The sequence below is a fragment of the Liolophura sinensis genome, chromosome 12 (assembly GCF_032854445.1).
Source record: "Liolophura sinensis isolate JHLJ2023 chromosome 12, CUHK_Ljap_v2, whole genome shotgun sequence".
Classification (NCBI taxonomy): Eukaryota; Metazoa; Mollusca; class Polyplacophora; order Chitonida; family Chitonidae; genus Liolophura; species Liolophura sinensis.
This window is the reverse complement of record NC_088306.1, coordinates 20,822,508-20,847,401: the sequence shown is the minus strand read 5'-3', so window position 1 is coordinate 20,847,401 and position 24,894 is coordinate 20,822,508. Positions and strand designations below refer to the sequence as shown.

Here is a 24,894-nt window from a genome sequence, read left to right as displayed (position 1 = left end):
CGTGAGTTTCCCCCGGGCTTTGCCAGATTTCCTTCCACTATCAAGCTGATCGCCGTGGTATAAGTGAAATATTCTTGATTGCAGATTAAAACTCGAACCATGTAAATAAATAAATAAATATTTTGGTTCATATGTTAGGTGGATGGATTTAAAGAGACAATGGAGTCAGTTGCCGCCAACACTTCCTCGCTAAATGTCTGGGGACCCGCTCACAATGAGACCAGTACTCTACCACCTTACTTCTCCACTAATGAAAAGTGGACGAATTTAACATTTTGTTACTATACCAAGAAAGGTAAATTCATTATTTCAATCATGTCAAGATTGTGTCTTTCTACAGTGTACAAAGAAATATATGGTGATGTTGATATCTACACTGATGTCTAACTGTTAAAAAAACATAACATACCGGACGTCATTGATTATTAGCAATCTTAGCTTATTACATGTTTTTATGCAGTTCTCAGCCTTTAACAAAGAAAAAATGGGGACCTGTCAAACACCCGGCAGCAGGGCCTTGATGTCATTTATAGACATCAAATGTTCCTTTCCCAGCTCATCATGTCGTCACATTAAAGACAGTACGACGTTACCATAAAAACTGATACATTGTAACTGTGTAGACGTTAGGCTACAATTCATTTTTGACGTAACAATGACTCGAGATCCTTCGTCACACTAGCGCCACCTCACGGAATTAAAAAATATGGCGCCTCACCATTGCCATTTTTAAATAAGGAACATCTCACTGGTCATTGATATACAAATAGCCCTTCAGGGGTCAAATGCTACATACGTATTCGTCTGACAATGAAATGAGACGTTATTGCTAACTTCGGTTACTATAACTTTTGGGTTTTTTGTTTATATTCCAAGCCTTAAAACAGTGGATGATCCTGGGTTTCCTCTCACCATATTGCTGGCCACCGTCGTATAAGTGAAACATTCTTGAGTACGGCGTAAAACGCCAATCAAATAATTAAATATCCTTTGCGTGACCACACAGACATGCATAATAAGATAAGTCTAAGTTTCAGTGATGAATGTAGGGTAATCATTCAGTCACACTGCTCATCCTTATAGATCAGGGAATAAATGGCTGGATGTTCGGTATACGTCACTTCCTGTCAGGAACATTGTTTACTGACCACCCTGATTGGCTAATACCAGAGTTAGATAAATATAGAGAACTTAGTTATAAGGTAGTTCGCATGTCTGTGCTCTCTCTGATCTGATATGTCACTGGGGAGACGTTACTAAAATATACAAGGCGACTCTGAAGTTTGCATTTTAAGATCAGTAAGTACTGTCAGTTTGGCCAGAATGCGTTGTGAAGCGAAATAGAAATGTCAGACTGTTATTTGCTGTGACTGTATGCACCATGCAATCACTGTGGTGGTGGTAGTACCTGAATGATGGGGAATCACATAAAGAGAACGTGGCACAATTCTTTCTATTTATGTACATTTGCCAATATTTATGTACATTTGCCAAGAGTCACACACCGTACCACGGCGTACATGGCGCGTGCTTGTAGCGTTCAACGAAGGTCTCGTTTAAAGGGATACATATTCCATTCTGACCGGCTGGTGTGAGAGATAGGCAAATTCAGGCTGTATCTTGCCTAAGGTGAGTTTAGGTATGGTTGATGTATTCAAGCGTCACCACGGCTGCAACCCTATCTCCACTGTCAGCCAATCGATTCTATATCCCTTTATACCCAAACTTTCGTACCTGGTATTTTTGAAAGTGCATGCATTGGCCTATTTATGGTGAACTACTACTATCTATAGCTTAATTTCTGTTTTTATTATAATTATTATTATTATAATTATTATTATTATTATTTCTTTTACATGATAGACGGTGTGTTAAAGAAGCACAAGTTAAATTTAAAAAATCGTTTTAATGTTATATCCCTATCGTTTTGATTACCGTAATTCTTCAGTCCTTTCGCGTGTTTATTCAAGCATATTCTGAAGGTATTATTCTGTGGGGATTAGTAAAACTATATTTTTTGTGAAGCCCTGGTATAGGTCAATCCAATCAATGTAGTTTTCTCTCCAAAATCAAATTAAAAATGTGCATAAATTGCACTGAAAGTTGTTGTTTCATATGCAAAGAGACTGAAGAATCAGTAAGTGCAATTCAATTATTAAATTCCAAATGTAACCTTTGTTTCAGATCCTGCGATCGGGATAATCCTAGGTACGTGATACTGTAATATGTTCACTGTTTCGCAACAAGCTATGAATAATAGAGTACAGCACAGAAAGTAAAACCAGAGCAGCGACGACAGTGTGATAATTGACAAATGGACCACTCGTAACCCGTGAAATTCAACCTCTTGTCAATGTACTTCAGTTAACAGCTCAGACAGTAAAATCAAACTAAAAATGTGCATAAATTGCACTGAAAGTTGTTGTTTCATATGCAAAGAGACTGAAGAATCAGTAAGTGCAATTCAATTATTAAATTCCAGATGTAACCTTTGTTTCAGATCCTGCGATCGGGATAATCCTAGGTACGTGATACTGTAATATGTTCACTGTTTCGCAACAAGCTATGAATAATAGAGTACAGCACAGAAAGTAAAACCAGAGCGACAACGACAGTGTGATAGTTGACAAATGGGCCACTCGTAACCCGTGAAATTCAACCTCTTGTCAATGCACTTCAGTTAGCAGCGGGTTTTATTCTGATTGTTTATGTGACATGCATGATCGCTAATTGCGTGTTTTTAGCAGCGCGTCTTTATGTAAATTAGGTTTAATAAAGTGCACTGATGTTAACTGCACTAGTTTAGAATTATTCAACATTTTGTACTTTCATCGCATTTACCAAACAATAACATGAAAGCAATGAAAATAATTAGACTTAGACTTATATCTGCTGAAAGCACACCTCTGTTCCTATAGTAGAATTGAATAACATTTTGATTAAAGGATACATGAGAATGTAAAAAGGTCATGGTATTAAGGGAAATGATAGATGTGCCACAAAAAATTTTTTTTAATTATTTTTGATATCTTTTTCATATCTCGTCATAACTGCTCTATTTTATGAACATTTTCCGTCAATGTGGAATTTTCGGAAATGACGTCATTTGTGAACTTACTGTCAACGGAGGACTAGCAAGACAGTAGGATTAGTTCTATTGTAGTGTCCAAGTTCTGGAATATTCCACACTTTCAGGGAAACTAACTGTTAAAAGTAAGAAACTCTTGGTCGTTTGGAGATCTAAAGCTTTTTCGACTAAATAATCGAGCTTGTTCTCTAAGAGGCTAACCTGATAAAAAAAACACATACCTTTAAACCAAGTAATTTTATCGCACTACTTACAAAATAGTTATAAATAACTGCGCATTTCTCGAATTTCCGTTGAAGGGTGCTCTGTGACGGGGACACTTATGTTTATGACGGTCTTTTGTGCCTGTTGTCGTCGAAAACGTAAAGCTTACAAAGAACGTATTCAGCGGAAACTGATGACGTCGACGCCAAGCGTCAGTAAGCTTGTGGAATCGTCCTTGACTGAGGATGTTGCAGTGGGAGGGGAGACAAGCAGTAAGATAATAGTTTTCTGTCGGTGACATCAAAGCGGCATTTTCTTTTTCTAAATTTTGCTCTGGTTTGCATTTTCTTTCTCCTATGGGATAAATTTCCTTTTCAAGGTACACGTAAATAACATTTTTGATTCCTGAATATAACTTCTTGTTCCACCAGTAATATTTTACTTCCTGAAAATAATCCACGTCCGGATGTAGGCTTTGGTAACAATTTATATGCATGTGTACGAGTCAGAATGCCTGAAATGAATGTGCTTTATATGTGTTGTAGTTCGTAACACCACTTCGGTAGTATTAGGCTTGTGTATATGAAGTATCGGAGATGTTTTTTTCAGTTTATTGCTGTTGTCCAAGCCGCGATTTGATCGTCCTCTATATAACAAAAGACTAACAAAATTAACCTTGAACTAGATGTATGTTTTCGTTAATTTCTTCTTTCAGAGTCCAAGGGACCAGTTGACCTTGGTGCGATCTTGAAGCTGATCTTAGATCAAGAGTCCCAACTAAAAATCCATGGATTGTTGATCCGGGCAGACAAACTTGAGGTTATGAACAAAGTCGGTAAAGGTGTGTTTCAGGAGCCCTCGCTGGCTGGTGTTCTATTGAACTGATCATCCCAGAGTCGACACCCTCTTGATCAGTGAGATCATGTGTTCGAATCCAGCTCTCGCTGTTTCGGCTACGACTTTACTTTCAGCAGGTTTGTCAGTCTAGCACTCTGATTTGCTCTACTTATTAACCTGATCCCTGACTCCACTGAAAAGCGAGTGTTTAGGTACCCTGGAAATGAGCAGATTCAAATATGTCTGTTACCTTTTTTCACTATTTCCAACCACAACAATATACTGACAGCCTTGACTGAAAATTCAACCCATACATACTCAATGCAGAGACAAAAGCGTTAAATCTCGTCTCCATTTTCACTTAAATAATGCGTTTAAAATAAACCTCATACGCATGACTGAAGTGCAAAGAGGCAGTATTCAGTCGGCAAAAGCATTGGCTTTATAACGTGCATGCAGTGTGTTCCTGCAGTTGGGAAGGTCCCCATTTTATGATCATTTGCTCTAATCATCCAATAACAGAGTTTTGTGCATTTCTCAGGTGCCTTTGGAACGGTATATAAGGGGCGTTACAAACCAGATGATAACCCGCTACACGCAGCTGAAGTGGCTATCAAAACCTTGAAAGGTAGGCCCATGTATAGACTACATGTTGTCTTGGTTTGTTCGGGGCACGTCAGTTTCATATACCCATGAACTTTACAATCCATGTGTGACGTACGACAGACCTCTGGGCCAATCCTTCCTAGAGCTACACGGTCCGGAGGCGGCTATCAAAACATTTAAAGTAAAGACAGTAAATTACATAAACTTTATATACTTCGGAAGAAGTTATTCCGTTAAATGACTAAAAGGCAATGCAAGGTTCGCATGTCAGCATGAACTGCTGCGTTCTCGCGCCTCGTTTGTTAAATTTGATAAGATGGCGGTACTTTTGATTTTACCATACGTGATACTTTAATTTTCTAAATTAAAGAGTTTGATCTGAAGACGAGATTGTCCCTGCCATCTTATAATCTATTTGATTTATTTATTTGATTGGTGTGTTACGCCGTAATATTTCACTTATACGACGGCGGCCAGCATTATGGTGGGAGGATAATCTATTTACAGTGAAACGTCACAAAATCTACACGATCTCATATTTGATTGATCGACAGCTAAGGTGCTCACGAATATGGATGCACTGCCTGGATGATTTTTAGGGTGTATTTTTAACGCTCTCACTGCATGTTAAAGCATATCGCTTGTGAGTTTGTGACCTTTGAGTTAAAACATATTTATGCTTGAATTTAATCACTGGAAAGCTTCTGCCGCCAAAAATTGTTAAAAAATTGTTCCGATGTTCTCTGTTCGGAACGAAATTAGTGCGGGGACGTTCGTGTATACATGATAACACTTTAGGTCTAATTACTTATGATCTCGACCAGATTAGCGTGAATTAGCATGGTTTCATGAGATTTACATTCGCCCGTTTCTCTCTGATTCCAAGACACGTGCGTATACCCGGAGATCAACGCCTTCATGGAGGAAGCTATGGTGATGGCCGACTTCAACCATAAGAACATCCTCAGGATAGTCGGCGTTTGTGTCAAACCGGAAACGGAAATCCCCATGATTGTACTTCCGTACATGTGCCATGGTGACCTTCAGAGATACTGCCGCCAGTTCCGTTATGACGACACGCTCAAGGATCAGGTAAGTGAACAATGATAGATAATATGGAAGAGTCTAGTAGTGGATACTGAAAGTTTCTATTAAACGCATAACTTTCCGGTTAATAAACTTATAGAAACCAAACTGTTTGGCACCCAGTGTCATTAATCTTGGAATCTACACTCCAACAATTAATTTATTAATTTCAACATAAAGCCTGTTACCTGAGTGACGCTAGAATGTATTCTGCTATTGGGAAAGATTATTCTGTAACACACTATAACACACATATTCTATTAATTCAGCACAAAGATTCTATCAGTCTAATAGCATATTATGTTGAATATGACACAGTATTGTTATAATAACAGAATACAGTCTAGTATCACTTAAACGAGAGACTTTCTGTTCATTCGGCTATTCACAAGCTAATTTAAACGTGTTGCAGACAATACTCGGGGTACAGCGTCTATCTTTTCTTCTACTATTTCTCTCAAAAAAGGAATGTGTTAAATTTAATAGAAAGTCTGTTGTCTGACTAATGCTCAAATGAGTTCTGTTACTGCAGAAGATTATTCTGTCAATGCAGCAGACCATTCTGTTAAATACAGCACACATGCTATATTAATTACTAGTTTAGCGCAAAGATTGTATAAGACCATCAGGATAAGACACAGTATTATGTTCGAGCGTTCGAGCAGTCTAATGTTCAGTTCAACCACTTATCTTCTACCAATATGTCTTGCATATATGAACCTCACATGTGGGAAAGTTCATCAGTAGCATGACAAAGGTTGCTGGCTTACGTTGGAAACTCCGCATTCCTCCACCCATAAAACTGACCGCCATTGTACCAGTGAAAACATGTATGGCATATGGCAACAAACAATAAACAATAATTCAGTCTGGTTTCTTGTCAACCTGAGCGCCTTTAAAGGGTATTCTCCGTTACGCCATTGTCTTTAAGAAAAGTTCTCTTTTTCCAAACATATGAAACTTCTTCCACCCTAAACGTAGCTTCCATCTTCTCTTCTACCAATCAGACCATCATATTTGTTTTCGCTGATTTGTCTGTCTGTCCAGGCTCCAGATCTCTGCCAGCTGTTGTCGTTTGCCCTACACATCGCCCGTGGCATGGAATATCTCGCCAGTTTGAAGTTTATCCACAGGGACCTAGCCGCCAGAAACTGTATGTGAGTATTCTCATGTATTTTTGGTTTTAACAGATAAATTATTTTCGATACAAAACAGAAAAAAAAATCGGGGCTTTATTACACGGTTGGTTATCAAACCCTATGTAAAAAGGCAATCGAATTTTGTCGCTCACAAGATAACACCGCCCTCTACCTACTTGAATAAGAATACGAGCTATGATTGATCAGGTTATCAAACCCTGTGTAAACAGGCAATCGAATTTTGTCGCTCACAAGATAACACCGCCCTCTACCTGCTTGAATAAGAATACGAGCTATGATTGATCAGGTTATCAAACCCTATGTAAACAGGCAATCGAATTTTGTCGCTCACAAGATAACCCCGCCCTCTCCCTGCTTGAATAAGAATACGAGCTATGATTATTCATGACTACATTGTAGGTATTGAAACTATTTGTATTGTTATTCAAGTACATACTCCCTACAGTGCATGCGCCGCTCTCTACGTTCACTTTACATCACTGCCACCACTTGTAATCTTGAACAACGCCAAGGTCAGTTTGGTCACAATGATGAGGCAAGAAGTGATGTCAGAAAAAACAAACAATCTGTCTCAACCTTTGTTCTAATAATACTTTATTCACATGCATTTTCTTTATCTATAGTATGTACAACATAACTTCAACCAAAATCTGAAACTATTTTATTGACGAGTGCTGAATAAATAGTTCCGCGCGACGACACAAATGGTGAGGCTAAGCCTAAAGAAGACTACGTGCATCTCACAGGCTCAAGCTTGCGTAATGCATTCTGGCAGGTATGTAAAAGCGAGTGTAGAGAGCGGAAGAGGCGCTGGAAGGAGTAAGATTCAAGTAGTTATGAAGCAGCCGAAACAGAGAGATCTGGATTAAAATGCACGACTCCATTTATCAAGGAAGTGTTAATCGCAGTGAGCTAGAACCTTAACATCTGAGTCATTTAAAACAATTTTAGACCGACTAATAATGAAATGAACCCCAAACGGTAAAAATCCTAAATCATAGATTTACGAATGTTAAAACAAAAGACAACTAATAATATAACTTGAGTTATTCAAGGAGAGGATCGGAAGAGGACCTAAAGGGCCAGATTCATTTATTCTGATGTAGTTGATAACTCAATTAATCAATTTTTAATCTGGAGTTTTTACGAGGCCATGGGATGCCGAATGTTTAAGCAACCGGAAACACCTCGCACCCCACGCACACATGGTCAAGGGCAAACCAGGGTTCGAATGACGTAAGCGGGAACAGCTGCAAGATCTCGCGCCTGGGTGATAAAAACTGGTAACATAGCGGCGCTTTCGATTTCTCATTGTGAGTGATTTTGTTTACGTTGAACTGCGATGTCTCGGTTATGCAACTTCTCAAAGACAAAAAGTTACGCTTTTTAGACGTCATGTGTGATCCTTATCGATGCATATATACATTTAGTCTGATGTCTTTTATTTTATTAAAGGGGTGGTGCAGAAAGTATTTGTGTGTTTACTGTATGTATAGACGCATGCGTAGGTCTGAGCCAAAGTCTGATATCACGCCGTGATCTTACTCTTCTCAAATAGCTATCAGTGACTACTGCATATTCTGGTCGGTTTTTAGGTTGGACAACACACTGGTTGTAAAGTTGGCGGACTTTGGGCTCACGCGAGATGTGTACTCCAGCAGCTATTACCGCCAAGACAAGAACAAATTATTACCTATAAAGTGGATGTCCTTGGAGAGCTTACAGGACCGGGTGTTTACAAGTTATACAGATGTTGTGAGTACAAGATCGAATGTTTACCAGTTACACAGATGTAGTGAGTTTACAGGACCGGGTGTTTACCAGTTATACAGATGTGGTGAGTACAGCACCGGCTGTTTACCGGTATACACAGATGTGGTGAGTACAGGGCCGGGTGTTTACTAGTTATACAGATGTGGTGAGTACAGGACCGAGTGTTTACCAGTTATTCAGATGTGGTGAATACAGGACCGGCTGTTTACCAGTTATTCACATCTGGTGAGTATGGGACAGGGCGTTTACCAGTTATACAGATGTGGCGAGTACAGGGCCGGGCTTTTACCAGTTATACAGATGTGGCTAGTACAGGGCCGGCTCTTTACAAGTTATACACACGTGGTGAGTACAGAGCCGGGCGTTTACCAGTCATACACATGTGGTGAATACAGGGCCGGGCGTTTACCAGTTATACAGATGTGGTGAGTACATAACCGATTGTTTACCAGTTGCACACGTGATAAGTATATGACCGAGTGTTTATCAGTTATACAGACGTGGTGAGTACAGGACCGATTGTTTACTAGTTATACAGATGTGGTGAGTACAGGACCGGGTGTTTACCAGTTATACAGATGTGGTGAGTACAGGACCGCTTGTTTACTAGCTATACAGATGTGGTGAGTACAGGACCAGGTGTTCACCTGTTATACAGATCTGGTGAGTACCGGACCGGGTCTTTACCAGTTATACAGATGTGGAGAGTACGGGACCGGGTGTTTACCAGTTATACAGGTTTAAGTGGTGAGTATGAAACCAGTATAAATGCATAAGTAAGACTGTATTATGTCCTTTAACATGGTAAATTAACAAGGGCATTGACTGTATTTTATACTGGTCGTACTGAAAAAACTAGGACCCTATATAAGTAACTTCTGTGATTATTTTACTTCTTAAGTACGACGGCCGGGAGGGTGGGGAACGGTGATTGAACAGCCATGGCAGTCTGATCGGGTTAAAGTTTTCATTTTCTTTAGATTATTGTGTAATGTCATACTCAAGAATTTTTCATTTTTTATACCACTGGGGTTAGTTCATGACCGGATGGGACCGAAATAACTGGGATAAACCACCGACCTTCGGCAAGTTAGACTGGATTGATTTCATTGTTTTTTAACGCCGTGCTCAAGAGTATTTCACTTGTACGACGGCGGCCAGCATTATGGTGGGAGGAAACCGGGCACAGCCTGGGGGAAATCCACGACCATCCCCAGGCTGCTGCAGACCTTCCCACTTACGGCCGGAGAGGACTTGAACTCACAGCGACCGCGTTGGTGAGAGGTTCCTGGGTCATTACGCTGCTCTAGCGCGCTAACCAACTGTGCCACGGAGGCCGCCTGGCAAGCTAGAGACGAACTCTCCCACGAGGGACGTACAGACGTACACCGTATGCTCCCCATACGGTGTGAAGTCAAGTACTGGTTTTCACTGCATGTTAATATTGCGCATGCGTTATCTAGGCCTCTGTATATTTCATCAGTGGTTGTATCATGATAAATATGAATATCCCCGTTTTCCCGCTTCCTCTGCAGTGGTCGTATGGAGTGACTTTATGGGAAATCTTCACACTAGGAAAAGTGCCTTATCCGGATTTAGAGAACGCTCAAGTCCTGACGGAATTGGAAAATGGCGGACGACTGAAGAAACCAACCGCATGCCCAGAAAGTGTGTAAGTAATTCAGTATGCACGTCTACCAGGGGGTCGAATTGTCTTATTCTAAATAAATCAAGCGGCAATAAACACCATGCAGTTCATATGCAACAGATATAAGGAGGATCTCGTATACCGATCTCGTATAAGTGTGGAAGAAACGTGTTACTTAATAAAAGCTTGAAGATGAATAGTAGGCCTTTGTGAACATATTGCTTCTTCTTGTACAACCAATGGAAAATTCTGATGTCCATCTTTGCATTCATGTATTGCATGAGAAAACCCTTTATGGATTGACACACTCCTTAAATTCGGCAATATTCCAGAACAAAAATTTTAGACTTTCATCCTCCTCGATCTATGCGCCATTACTTTGTACATATTCCACAATCTGTGGTCATATATTTCATGATAAATGAAAAGACATCACTAAGCCAAATCCATAAATATATCCAGGAATAAAATATCCCTCATAAAGTTTGAAACGTAACCTTTTTACTTTTGTGATATGGCATAATCGAGATATAGCAGTTAAAAGATATACAATGAAACAAAAAATCAAAGGTCCGCCATGTTTTCAATTTTTTCAATCACGTGCGAGTTATTTTAAAACCTGAAGAGGTGCTGACGTCACGAGAACATTGTTTTACCAGATAGCCATGTTTGCATGGGATCTTACATGGCGCGTTACATTGCCTCGTATGAATTCTAGATTAAAAGTAGACGTCAGAAATTGATAATGCTATGGTCGTTTACGTCTGGTTCCACCCCCCTTTATGAATAACAAAGGTTGTATTATTTATTATCTTTTCTTTTAATTCACCATAGATATATATAGGTGATAAAGAGACAGAAAACAGTAATGAACTGCCATAATTCTTCAACCTTTTCAAACCGCCTGTGTAACCACTGTTTTCAAACATTCTGAGAGAACTATGCGGTGTAGAGAAATAATTCGTTCAGTTTTGAGAAGCTTGCATCATTAATGACACAAGAAAATCATTTTAATGAGCCTCATATTTATACAAATTACATGCATAAATTCAATAAAAAAAAGTAATTTAGTGCTTGAAACGGTTGAAGATTCACAGTCGGCTAAATGTTACGAGATGTAAATAAACGGAATCAAATATTCTTTAATGATTAATACGTCGGCGGCAGGGCTTATGAGTCATGGAAACTGGAGTGACCAGAGTCATACTCCTTACAGCGCATGCGTCCCTCTCTACCTTTCGCTTTACATCACTGCCACCGCTTCACAAGCTTGACCTTTGGAGCCTGGGAGACATACGCAGGCTTGTTTTGGTTTAGCCTCATCACAAGTGTCCTCCCGCAGAACTCTTTAATCAACATTCATGAATAAAATTGTTTCAGATTTTGGTTAGAATTATGCTGTGCATCCTCTAGATAAAGATAATGTATGTGTATAAAGTATCGTTAGATACAAAGGTTGAGACGGATTGTTTGTGTTTTCCGACATCACTTCCTGACTCATCACTGTGACCCCAGTGACCTCAGCATTCTGTACAGAATTTACTAGTAGTCGCAGTGATGTACAGCGGAAGGCAGAGAGCTACACATGCGCTGTAAGGAGTATGGAGCAGAGTAAGTCACTGCCATTAAGCCAGGTGCCTGACAAAACTACTGGCTTGACATTTACTCACGTATATTCAAATATGTTTCAGATATGACCTTATGCAAAGCTGTTGGCTGGTAAATCCCAAAGATCGACCGAACTTCACCGACATTGGTAAAACCGTGGAGGAAATTCTTTCCGGTTACACAGAATACCTAGATCTGGAAGGAAAACCCGAAAAAAAAGACTGTTTCGACGTTCCAGTGGAAATTGTTTGTTCGCCTATAGAGCTCGTGAAACAGAAAAAAAGCGCCCCCAATTCATACCCAGATTACAGAGACCCAACTCTGGTCTCCCCATCCATTATTCATATCACAGACCATTAATTAACAAGGCGTCCGTTAGGCCTACACAAAATGCCTGACTTCCTAGAGGACAGAGATTTTGTTTTCAGGTTTGTATTGCGTGGAGACTGGTATAGTGCCTTCATTTTCATGACATTACCACAAGCCAGTAATGGAGCGAAACAAAGTAAACGGTAATTATTTTACGGACAACTGAATGCTTTTACAGTAACAAGGTTAATTCAAGCTGACCTTTCGTGACCTTGATAATCTCCGACCTACATATCGTGTATCACTACTCTGCCTCCAGGAACTCTTCTCGGTCAAGTATGAAATGTCAGACGTATTCAGTGATCGTTGTGAGGATGCTATTACTAAGTACGTACACAAAATCCCCTGGGTATGGGGACCTGTACCTCATAATCATCGTGACTGGATCGGCAAAAGCCAAACGTTAAACTACAACAATAATTGCATATACGATTTTCAGTTATACTTATAAGTATGTAATTTATACTGTAGACATAATATATGACTTTTGGGTGTGTAGGCCTACATGTACATGTTTTCTGATTTGTGTTTGTTGTGTAATGTTCTCTTGAAATCATGAGAAAAAAAATAAACAAATAAAACATTAAAATAAATAAATGTGACAAAAATGAGAGACACAAAAAGCATTTGTGTTCAAACAAAGCTGAGGCAATTTTCATTTGGATGAAAAAGCATTTCTCTTTGACTGGCACAGGAATAAAACAAACTATTATTTCAAGTCGCTTGCGAAAAACAGAAACAATCTGAAATTTGTTTCTATGCGTTTCTTCGTAAAGTGTGACTATTACGAGCTGAATCTCTTGTTTAACCACCAAAGTGATTAATTAAAAACAACATTATTTCTCCGCTTTGTGCAAATTTAACAAATATTTAATTGATCCACATCTTGGCTCGTACAGGCAACTTTTCCACTGCTAGTCATTGAGAAAACTTTAATGAATAAATGACTAGGGGCTTTTCTAACGCTCTGTTTTGATATTTTAATTACTATACATTTCAATTTTATTGTGATTTAAGACATCCTATGGATGGCACAGCGAAAGCGTTTTAATTCGCAGATTTAAATTACAGATTTGGTCTCAAATTAATCAAACCATGAAAAACGCCCTGTTTTAATGGATGAGCCAGGATACTGGCTTATGGTGATGTTAGTAAAACAGTAGGTAGATAGATTATATGTAAGCCTTTGGAACAACGACAAAGAAGTAAATGTCAGTTGGCACGGTATGGTTAGATAAACGACCATATCCTTATTAGTCTGATACCAGATCCCCTAAAGGCCGCCAGCCACAAACCCCTTCACATGTATTAATACACGTCGCCTATAGATCAACGCCTCTTTATACAGCCCTAGATTTATCCTACACCACAAGCCCTGTCACACCGAACGGAGTAAACAGGAACAAAATGGCGGCACTGACACGGTCAAGTGTCTTAGTAGCTATCCTGGCAATATGTAAGTATTATTGTATATTATACTCACGGTTGTATTGGAAAATTTACGTTCATTTTCTACTGATGGTGAACGAATTATTTGATTTTAAGTGTTTATCTTTCTCATAACATGGCATTGACGGTTTAAAAAAAGTATATATTGTACACTTACAGCCCAACTGCAATATGTAGCGGGCCATCAGAATGTACCAGTGTATACATGAAAGCAATTATAGAGTCAACCCGCGGATGGTCGTGTGTTTCCTCCAGGCTCTGTCCGGTTTCCTCCCACCATAATGTGGCCACAATCGTATAAGTGAAATATTCTTGAGTATGGCGTAAAACATCAATCAAATAAATAAGCAAATAAAGTCATGGATCAGTCCAGATTGATACTTTGACTTTTGTGGGTGTTATATGAAGTCATACACATAACTCCGAGGTGCAACAATTTTTGGGGTCTCCGCTGTTTTATTTAAGTTGTACGAGCAATACACTTGTGGAATTTTGTGTCCTCCATGCATGAATTCAACAACATATGGTATGTTTATGGAACTTTGCCCATAGTGTCAACAACATGTGGTAACCTGATAAGATTTGAGCATTTTGTGTTGTTCATGAGTTCAGAAACATAATTATGACTTATGGGAGTTTGTATATCCATAATATCAACAACATGTGTTAACCTGGTAAGCTTTGGGCATTTCGTGTTGTTCATGAGTTCAACAACATAATTATGATTTATGGAAGTTTGTATACCCATAATATCAACAACATGTGGTAACCTGATAAGCTTTGGGCATTTTGTGTTGTTCATGAATTCAGAAACATAATTATGATTTATGAAAGTTTGTATACCCATAATATCAACAACATGTGTTAACCTGGTAAGCTTTGGGCATTTCGTGTTGTTCATGAGTTCAACAACATAATTATGATTTATGGAAGTTTGTATACCCATCATATCAACAACATGTAGTAATGTAGTGAGCTTTAGGGATTTTGTGTCGCTCATGAGTTTATCAACATATGGCATATTTACGGAACTTTATATAATCGTGTCAACAGCTTGTGGTAACTTGGTAAGCTTTGGGGGTTTTGTGTTGCTCACGAGTTTAACAACAAAGATAAGCTTTCGGAACTTTTCATTAGAATCAATTATGTAATTCGCGTGGAACGTTTAAACTAAACTTCGTTTGAAGCTGGAGGAATCTTACATGATTCAATAATACTGATCACCTATTTGTATTAGCTTACTGAAGCTAATTTGGGTTCGCCATATAGCCCATAAGGACTTAAATTCAGCACTCATATTTATTAGATAAATACAAGTGCAATTTATTTCCCAAAAACTTAAACAATGAATTTAGCAAATTAGTTAAACCTCCTAAAGGTAACTGTTTCATCTTTCTTAGCCATGTCGTCTCCACACCGGAAATGACAGTATTTATAAAGTGGATAAACATAACTATATTTGGTACACGCATCTGTAACATCTAGCCACCATTATCAATGGCTAAAGCCATATCATGTTGCATATGGCATTATTATGGCCTTTTTCGACTGTCATCCAGCTACAGAACAGTATCCATGTAATTTCTCAGTCTGTAAAAGCCTGAAACTGTTATAATAAATGACAAGGAAATACATGTAGGTCTCGAGGGTGAAATGGTTTATGACCGACATGACGGAATGGAACAAAAGGCTAGATATAGATATATAGGTACTCTCAACTGAACTGCAATACCCCCCCCCCCCCCCCCGCGCCGGGCTCTGCCAAGTTTTCTCCCACCATAATGCCTGCGCCGTTGTATAAGTGTACTTACACGGCGTAAAACACCAAAAGAATAAATAAAGGAACTCAAACAGGTCCGAAATGTGTCTGATTCTAAAGGATTGGATTGTTATAGAACCAACTGAATGAACCATGTTTGTTGGACCTGGTAGAATTGTAAAGGTTTCAGATTTTACTATTCCGTATTGTAGAATCAGAAGCAAACATCATCCAATTAATTCTGAACACGTCTTTTATTTCAGTACATAGCCGCAGCATTACAGTCCGATTTTCTTCATACGGTACACATAGACACACTATTTTGAACACTGACAATGACGACGACAACGACGACGATGGTTCAAGCTGTAACACAAACAAATATTCTTTCAGTTACTTTATCTCTTTGCTATATTTTATGTCGTCTAGCGAAGTCAGGACACCGCATAATGCTCATTGTTTATCTCACCATTACGACCGATCTGACAATAATTTTGCTTAAGCCTTCATGTAAACAACAATAACAATACCCAACAGTCTTACACAGTAACTACATAGCATATACTCACAAATTTCTTTACTCCTGACAACACTTTCTGCCACGCCCTCGGTTTGGTTGACTCTATAACCTTAACTTAAACACTAAAACCTAATCGATAACATGGTCGACATGGACTATATCATTTTGAACTCAACATGTATTGCTTTAGAAGAGAAAATTTAAGGTAGGCTGTCCAGGATTGCTTCACAAATGAAAAGATCGAGGTTTTGCTGTTAAGGATTGCTTCAGATTGTATTAGAATGGTTCCTGCTTGATAAGATTAAGATAGACCCGAATAGTTTCCAAATTTGCTGAAAATTGTGATAGAGTTGAAGAATATTTCAATTCGTTGAACAAGGTTGTTACAGAGCCAAAATGTTTCTAGTTGTGGTATACAGCCTAAAAGTTTCCGAATCGCTAAATTTCAGTTCTGCTAGACCGGATCGAAACCAAAATGCCATGCAGGTGAGGTGGGCCTGATTGGAACTTAGATTCCAGGTTCCAGGTTCTGCTGAACGGCAAATAGCCCTGACCATTTTGTTCTTCAGGTATTTTGTACGTCTGGTCGAAGACTGAAGCTTCTCCGGCTCCTAAGGCTACAGGCAAAGCTGGATTTCGCACGGACCTGGGTGAGTTGTGACCTCTCAACTCTAGCCTCTTACGCGCCAAAGCTCACCTAGTGCAAGCCCGCCATCATACTAACTCTAACATGCCAAGGTCACTGTTTTTTCCCCTTCAGTCCCATTCACCCTGACCCGATGCCCCATGTTTTCCAATGTACAAATGATTGACCATCATCGCTTTCCTTCATTTCTCCGTAACATGCAACAATATAGTGAAATGATACGCTTATTCCCACGATTATTATCGATGGTTGAAATGAATGTAGTCTTAGTGCCATATAAAGGCTTACAATGTTTTTTGCACATCATGTATGCACATTGAACTAACAACATGATATATAAACCCGCAATATCTGTCCAAAACCCTTATAATGTCCACAAACTTAATATTGGAAAGTTTGTAAGAACTGTATCAAGCACATAAATATATCAATAAAAATCGTTATTTTCAATGCTACGTTCATTGGACCGAAAACATGCAAAGGAAACTTCCGAAAACAAAGGGAGATCATCAAGACGATGACAATATAGCCTCTGAATCCCCAAGGTGAGTGAAACCCGCATGTCGTCAATCTGAGTGACATCTACAGCTTCTACAGCTCAACTAACTGAGCTAACAAAAATTGTACCTGTGCTGTTTTCTAAGAAGACTGAGCATCGTGTCCAAAGAGAAAACATGCAGTTTACGTACGGTAACACAGAAGATGTCAGATTTGGTCAGCTCGTTAACATCTGAACTGGTTTACGCAGATTTGATTTTCTCCCATTAAGTGACTGCTGTCTATACTCTGTCGGTGGAAGGCAGTTCTTTACTCGGCTAGATTTCTCTTTTCCCTGTGTAGGCTATACTTTATTATCGCAACACCGTTTTATCAACACCTGTTTTAAGTCTCTCCAAACCTAGAGTTCAACTTTTGAAGAATACAAGCTAGCCTATTCTCTCTGAGCGAAAAATTGTTCTTTCAACTTAGTTTACACCAGATCTTAAATTCGCGTCTCCATGACTGCACTCTGTAAAGGAACGAAGCACAGTGCATCCAGAAAATAAGCAGAAACAAAGACAGCAGGACAGCATGACAGTACCAGTATATTTTCTTCAGAGCGGCGTAGACAATGAGAAAATCAAAGAGTAAGGGTGCCTTTTTTTCTGAAGTCGATTCAGCACGAATGTTCCCCGTATCTTTTGTTTGTGGCATGTCTCAACATAACTTCTATAAATGTCCTTGCATGTTTTCACTTATGCTTTTTCTTTTGCACGATGGAGGCAATGTTCTGAACTTGGATATGCACAGGTGAAATATTAAGCTTACCGCTACACCTTATTCGACTCTTGTCTTTTGTCTGCATAGAGTGTATTATTCCTGTACTAAATGTCTTCTCTTCATTTTGGTAAAATCCTTTAAGAACGGATTTGACGTGTATGATTTGATATTTTAACCGTATTTTCTCAGTAACTATCCAGATAAAAAGAATATTAAGGTCACTTTAGATTTAACAAAAATATATCTCTAGAGGTTATGTATTTTCCTGAATCTAGACGTATTTGATAAATAAGTGTTCTGTTGTTATTTCAGAGAAGGTGATCCATGCCACTCGCCAACAGACGCCATTTCGCGGAAGGCAGAAGAGAAGTATTTCCCTCATAAGTGAATCTGACGATGCACAAGATAGAGTGGCTCATCGAACGGAAGTGGACAGTGCCCCCTCTCGCGGCCAGTGGTACACGGAACGTCGAGCTTATCGGCTGAGAGGTATCACAGACTGGAGAGGGGACTATGGAAATGACGGTAGGGATACCTACTACTACGGAGGACGATCTCGTAGCGGCGGGAGGTCCCATGGGCATCGATATTGGCCTGGTCATGAGCCAGGAGGCAGGTCTCATGGACGGCACCAGAGAGGATGCTGGGGATGTCACAGTGGCGGAAGATCTCGCGGATTCGACCAGAGTGGGGGCAGGTCTCGAGGATGGGATCACGGTGGAGGCAGATCACGCGAATGGGGCCACAGTGGAGGCAGATCCAGAGGTCACGGAGGACGGTCCAGAGGATACGCTTACGGGAGTAGATATGATACGCGAGACCATTACGGGCACAGTGCTGAAGACCGTGGTTACGGCTTTGCGGGCTACCACACAGAGTTCCGGTATGGGTCGCCATACGGACGTCACAGAAGCGGGGGCGGCTCTCCTGTGGAGAGGCGCCACTACCAGGCGAGAATCATTCTGTAGACGTAACAGGGAGCCACAACAGGCCACGAAACTTCAATTAAAACGAATTATTCGTAGAGGCTTATTGCATTAGATCCGTTGAACTCCATCAAATTCACGAGAAAGCTACGAAAACATACATTTAAAAAGGTATTCAACATCATTCCATTGTCGACTTATCGCCCTGAGTTTTAACGTGACTGAATCCATGTGCATTGCAACAAGCGACTAAAATTACATAGAAATTACCGTATATAAGTGAATACCAAAAAATTTTTTGTCAGCTCACTCTTTTAATCATTGATCCCCGTTATTACATGTATGTCCATTTATTATCGATATTCACGTGAAAGCCTTTATCTCACGAGACATCAATCTCCAAACAATGACGTAACCTGATAACCAGAATGCTCCAATCCACTGTTCTCGCAGTTCTGCGAAGTATGATATAATAGCGGTACTTTACAGTAATCCGCGTATCGCAGGCCTACTTTCTGTGTTCCGAACGCTACCTATGTTGTTGTCAGCCAGAAGTATGCGATTACCAACAACACGGTCTTATGGGGAGCCAAAAGGTCTATGGCGTTATCACGCAGTACCGTTCTTCGCGCTGAGTCGTGTGATTGCCGTGCACTTTACCACAAGGTCACTATGGTTGTTTTGGAATCATCTGCAGTACACCTACGTACGAGTTCAAGATGTACCGTCAATTATCAATGTTTTCAGTAGCCACATTGTTCTTTAATGTCGTCTGTGAAGTTTTATGCACAGGTAGGCTATGGCTTTAGCCAGTTCTAGTTCTCTTCAGCATTCTGAGAGTTTGTTTATGCTCCAAAGAAGCATACTGTAAATGTATTTATGTATTCTTTGAGTGTATATTAATTGGTATTGGTCCATTTGTATGTTTCATGCATCTTTAGTCTGGTAAATACATATCACTCTCGTTATGGAGATGTTTGCTTGGTCCACTAAATATAGATGTATACATATGTAACAGTGATGTCACACCAAAAACTATAGTATATAACAGTCTGTTGTTGTCTTTTGGGGTATTTTTTTTTATAGGGAGTAAAACCGGAGCAGCGACGGCAGCGGGAGAGCTGGGAAATAGACGTAACCATGAAACACGGCCTCTTGTCAGTTTATCTCAGGGTTTTGTTCTAACCATTCATGTAAATGCCTTAACAGTAGCAAATTACACGCCCCTAGCACCATGGCTTAAGTAGAAGTAGGTAAATAAAATGCAGTGATGTTATTTGCAATTTATTAGACGTCACTGGTCTAGAATTACTCAACCATGTCGCGAAGATAATTCTGTAACGGATTGCTGATACGACTGTTTCATTATCGTGTGGCCTAATAAAATCTATATACATTTATTCATCATTACTTGAAAGTTTCTCTTCCAGCACACAGTTGTCAAGCTTTCATTATTCTGTAGAAGCTTCTCTCTAACTTTGTACACAATTTGCGTATTATTTATGCCAAAAAAGCGTCTTCATAGCTCAGCCCACCATCTGTTAATTCATAAGAAATAAGTTTTACCTGTTAAAGTATCGCTACATAAGGATTTCGTTCCAACCCAGCAATCGCTTAACAACGTAACTAATCGTAATATCTGTGTCTGTGGATAAGGGTTATACATGGGGGGGGGGGGGGCCTGTGTTACGCTTTCCGTCAACTATTAGACTTAATTTTTACCCCGGGCTCTGCCTGGTTTCCTCCCACTATAATGCTGTCCGTCGTCGTATAAGTGAAATATTCTTGAGTACGGCGTAAAACACCAATCAAATAAATAAAATATTAGTGGTATTTGAAATGAATGGGTCTAATAGAGCCTACATGTACCTATAATTTTGTGAGTATTTAGCATAACCCGTCAAATATTATTTGACATTCTCCGATATAAAGGGATTCAAACTCTCATTTAAAGAGCAATATAGTCTCAGATATATTCTTGAGTAAGGCGTGAAACACCAATCAAATAAACAAATAAGTCTCCTCAGTGAAACGGTTAACTCGCTGTGCTACGAAGGATGCCATCCTAACATCGACAGAAATACGGATTTTTTTACAGAGTCAAAAATGACAAAACCTTTCACATTATGAAGCTAATGATGCACATATGAAGGCAAACGGTGTCCAAAACGGAACACACAGAAACACATATGTGAACGTCACATTAATAATATTTTTTCTGGTTAATGTAAACCTTCATATAGTAAATTAAAACCACAATACTTTAATTCAACCCAAAATCATCATTTTTGATTAAATGTGCCCTTTCGGCGGGTTATTACTCAGCAACCAAATATTCTATGGCCAGGAAACTTTTCGACCAAGTTGTATACTTCTGACTTTTCAGAATATTGCTGGGATTTTAAAATTTGCACTTTGGTATCGTACTTCTCTGGGGCCGATTTCCCCCCTTACCATACCTGGTCCTTTGACAACTCAATCTCCTCCGTGCTTCTCTGACCTTATATAGGAAGGAGGAGTATCAGTATGTTAAAAAAAAGAAAACGAGACGGAAAGGAGTTCAGCCTGGGAAACGAAACCAAAGTATTTAAGTATTAGTTTGTGTGTCGTACAACACCATGTAACAAAATGCATTTTGAATGCCGATTGTAAAATTTCTTAAACCAAAAATGTTCTTGAAACACGAGGAACACAAGACCGCGCATCGATCTGCACGTGCTGAGGGCTACTAGTGCGCAAGGGAAGCGACTCTGTATCGGATTTTGCCAATACATGTGTACTATCAAAGGTTCGCTCCCTTGAGCTATTCTACTATTTTATCCCGCTAGTATTCCAAGTGACGAGGCTTTGTCCACTTTGACCTTCCTCTTGGGGCATGGCCTTTGCAGTACATTTTCCTTAGTAGGATATTTCCCGTTTTATGTACCGTGTTGCTGAAATAAATTAGCAGCATTGTGAATCCGAGGTAAAAACAAACATATAATTTTGCTGAGTTTTATTAGTAGCACTGTCGCTCAAGGCAATCATCTTTTATAAGTGGTGTTACTCGAATCAAAACCCTGCTGTACCACGTAAGCTCTTCGTCAGTGGGGTTAGCATCAAGATCCTGTTGGATATGCCTCGTTCATTAGCTCTTCAGTAACAGAGTTGAAAGTTTACTGAGGTAAATTGAAAACCGGCCGTATTTTACCGGTTATGTGTGACCATTTGCCAGCTACCACACTATCGTCGCTGCTCTGGTTTTCTCTCGATCCTGTACGCCATAATAATATTAAAATCAATGTCCTCTATTCGATACGCCGCGATTATCATTTCATCAGACAGCTTCTCTATACCCTCGAGAAGTGCACATACTTCGTGGAGTTTTCATCGTGACACCCGTTAAATATACTGCATTGGAACATACGAGAAACCTCCATGCAACTCATTTCCCCAACAAACTTTAGAGACATATATAATATTAAGATATAGGTTCAATATCTTGATCGCCACCATACGGCTGAAATATTGCATGTTTCGTTAACTCATAATCATTCGTCAATTCACTGAATACCTTGAATCTATGCGTCAGCCAGCATGAACGTTTCAGGTCAATAATCATAGGGTCAATTCCCAAAACGACATCTAACACAAACCACCAAATGCTATGAAAGCATAAATGTACGAAATTAAGACGGAATCATGCAAAGAGAAGCAGTCAATAGTTTCCAGTGATGTTGGATAGCGCCAGCGAATGAGTGAAATTTGTAATCAGATTGTGTACCATACTGGTATAAGGGTATAGCCGATAATAAAATATGTCTTAGGCGCGTTTTGATTGCCAATGTTCACATATTCAATGTGGAGATCTGATTTAACACGATGAATATACATCCCCTTGTCCCGAGTTGAACGGAATAAGACAGAATCATGAAGCAGAGTGCCAGAAATTCTGGACGCTCTGTCCGTATTTACTTGCAAGAGAATTATACTCATTATAAAACTTAAGAAACATAATTCACGGGATCTAACAGAATTAATGCTACAAGGCAAGATATGTACACGCCATAATTATGCAGGACACAGAAGAAATCGGCTTTTATGTTTTATCTGAATGGTATTTAACACTGCACTCAACCATTTTTCACTTATACCACCACTACCAGATCCAAATGACAAATACAAATACCCCGGGTTAAGAGGACATAGACGCAAATAATTATTATCCTTTATAATCAGACGTTTATATTCTGACTGCCTTCAGGTTTGTGAGCTTTGTAACATAAAACTGATATTGATATATTTGACACTTGTTAGCATGATTAGATTACGTTGCCGCTACTTCAAATGTCTTTGGCTTCCAGATTGGCTGGGCGATGTAATTAAGAGCCCCAAATCCGATGAGGTCACTGGTTCGAATCGAGCTCCAGCTGGCATTATGTCAGAAGGTCGATATATACAGGTTCTGCGAGATTCCTTAGACCCATAAACCTGATCGACGTCAAATAAAAGTAACTGAATAAAATGCAATTAGAAAAAAAAACAAATAAAACAGCTGAAAGTCATAAAGGTTAAAAAAAACTGCACCAAAATATTAAAGTGTGTTTAGTTGATAGTGTAATTTGGTCTTAGGCCTAGTTCTTTGTATCGAACAAAGACATTAATTATTTTATTTGTTCACACTTTTTGTTTTGTAGAAGAGGTCATCGCCTCGGCCAAAGAAGCCAACGATTTTCTGAACAGAGATGCCAAAAGAGGCTTGAGATCGAAGTTAGGGAAGTATCTCTTTGGTCGACGTAGGCATCATCACAGGGGAGGGGAAGAAGAGGAAGGATACGGGAGATACGAAGGAGGCTATTATGGTGGACGCTACGGGGACCGCTACGGTGACCCCTACGGCGGCCGCTACGGGGACCGTTATGGAAGCCGTTATGGGCACCGTTATGGAAGCCGTTATGGAAGCCGGTATGAGGAATACGAAGAATAGCTTCAACTTCGTATGTGACGGACAAACTGACAGAACTACAAGCTTAGAAATCACGGAATAAGTACTTATGCGCTCCTCTGATTTACTTTGGCTTCCTTTACAACAATTGTACTTCTAACAAAACTTATGTTTTCTTTTTCCTTTAATTAGTTTTTTTTTAAGGCATAAAGTAAGGTTCATCAGATTGACAGCTGAAAACTATGTGTGAATTTATTTATTTTATTGGATTTGTGTTTTACGCCTGACTCAAGAATATATGACGGCCGCCAGAATTGCGTTGGGGGGAAATCGGACAGTTGTAGGAAACCCACAACCATCCGCAGGTTGCTGTCAGAACTTCCCACGTACGGCTGGTGGGGAAGCCAGCATGAGTTGAACTCACATCCAACGCGTTGGTGGGACTCTCCTGAGTCATTGGGTCCCCTCGCCCAAGGAGGCCCCGACGCCTATTTCGTAAGGTAGTCCTGTCTGTTTCGTTCAGTACAGCGGTTATACGTCTTTGCCATCTATACTGTTGCATCTCTTCGTGACCATGACAGTCTTATCCTGGCGTGAAACACTACATTGAAACAAAATCATACATTCGGTTTCGTTTTGAAGCTTTCTTTGATGAAATCTTGGCCAGATCAACACGCACACACGCACGACCATGCTTTGCCCTTCAAACAGTCATCAAAGTTTTACACTGAAGAAGATAGAATGAATGTCACTTTAGAGTTGTTATCTTTTGTGTTAAACTTCTCTCAAACTCGACGTTTAGAGTGATGTTATGATAGATCCCATACTGTCTGTTAACTCGTTTTTCTCTTCTTTTCGTACGTACTGGTGTTTTCTGTGTCTTTGGCTTGTCGTGTTACCGTGCCGCGGCGTCGTCACTGGCATTCCTTGATCTGTAATCACAACACCAGATCAGGTGAGCCGATATGCGAACGTCAACTTCTCGTCTCTGTTCCGCACGTTATTCTCGTTAAAGCACGTGTTTCCTCGCT

At 39.7% G+C, this 24,894-nt stretch overlaps 1 protein-coding gene across 2 annotated transcripts; it reads left to right on the top strand.

The window, feature by feature from the left end:
* The first annotated feature begins 13,699 nt into the window (after positions 1-13,699).
* On the top strand, positions 13,700-24,095 carry LOC135479275 (protein suex-1-like). 2 transcript variants are annotated; one of them, XM_064759094.1, is made up of 3 exons: positions 13,700-13,835; positions 16,677-16,757; positions 23,616-24,095. In XM_064759094.1, exons 1-3 carry the CDS (start codon positions 13,787-13,789, stop codon positions 23,903-23,905), a joined length of 420 nt encoding a protein of 139 aa, XP_064615164.1. In that variant the 5' UTR covers positions 13,700-13,786; the 3' UTR covers positions 23,906-24,095. The 2 variants fall into 2 exon arrangements, with proteins under 2 accessions (XP_064615164.1, XP_064615163.1); XM_064759093.1 differs by lacking the exon at positions 23,616-24,095 and adding an exon at positions 18,326-20,339.
* Positions 24,096-24,894: the final 799 nt, after the last annotated feature.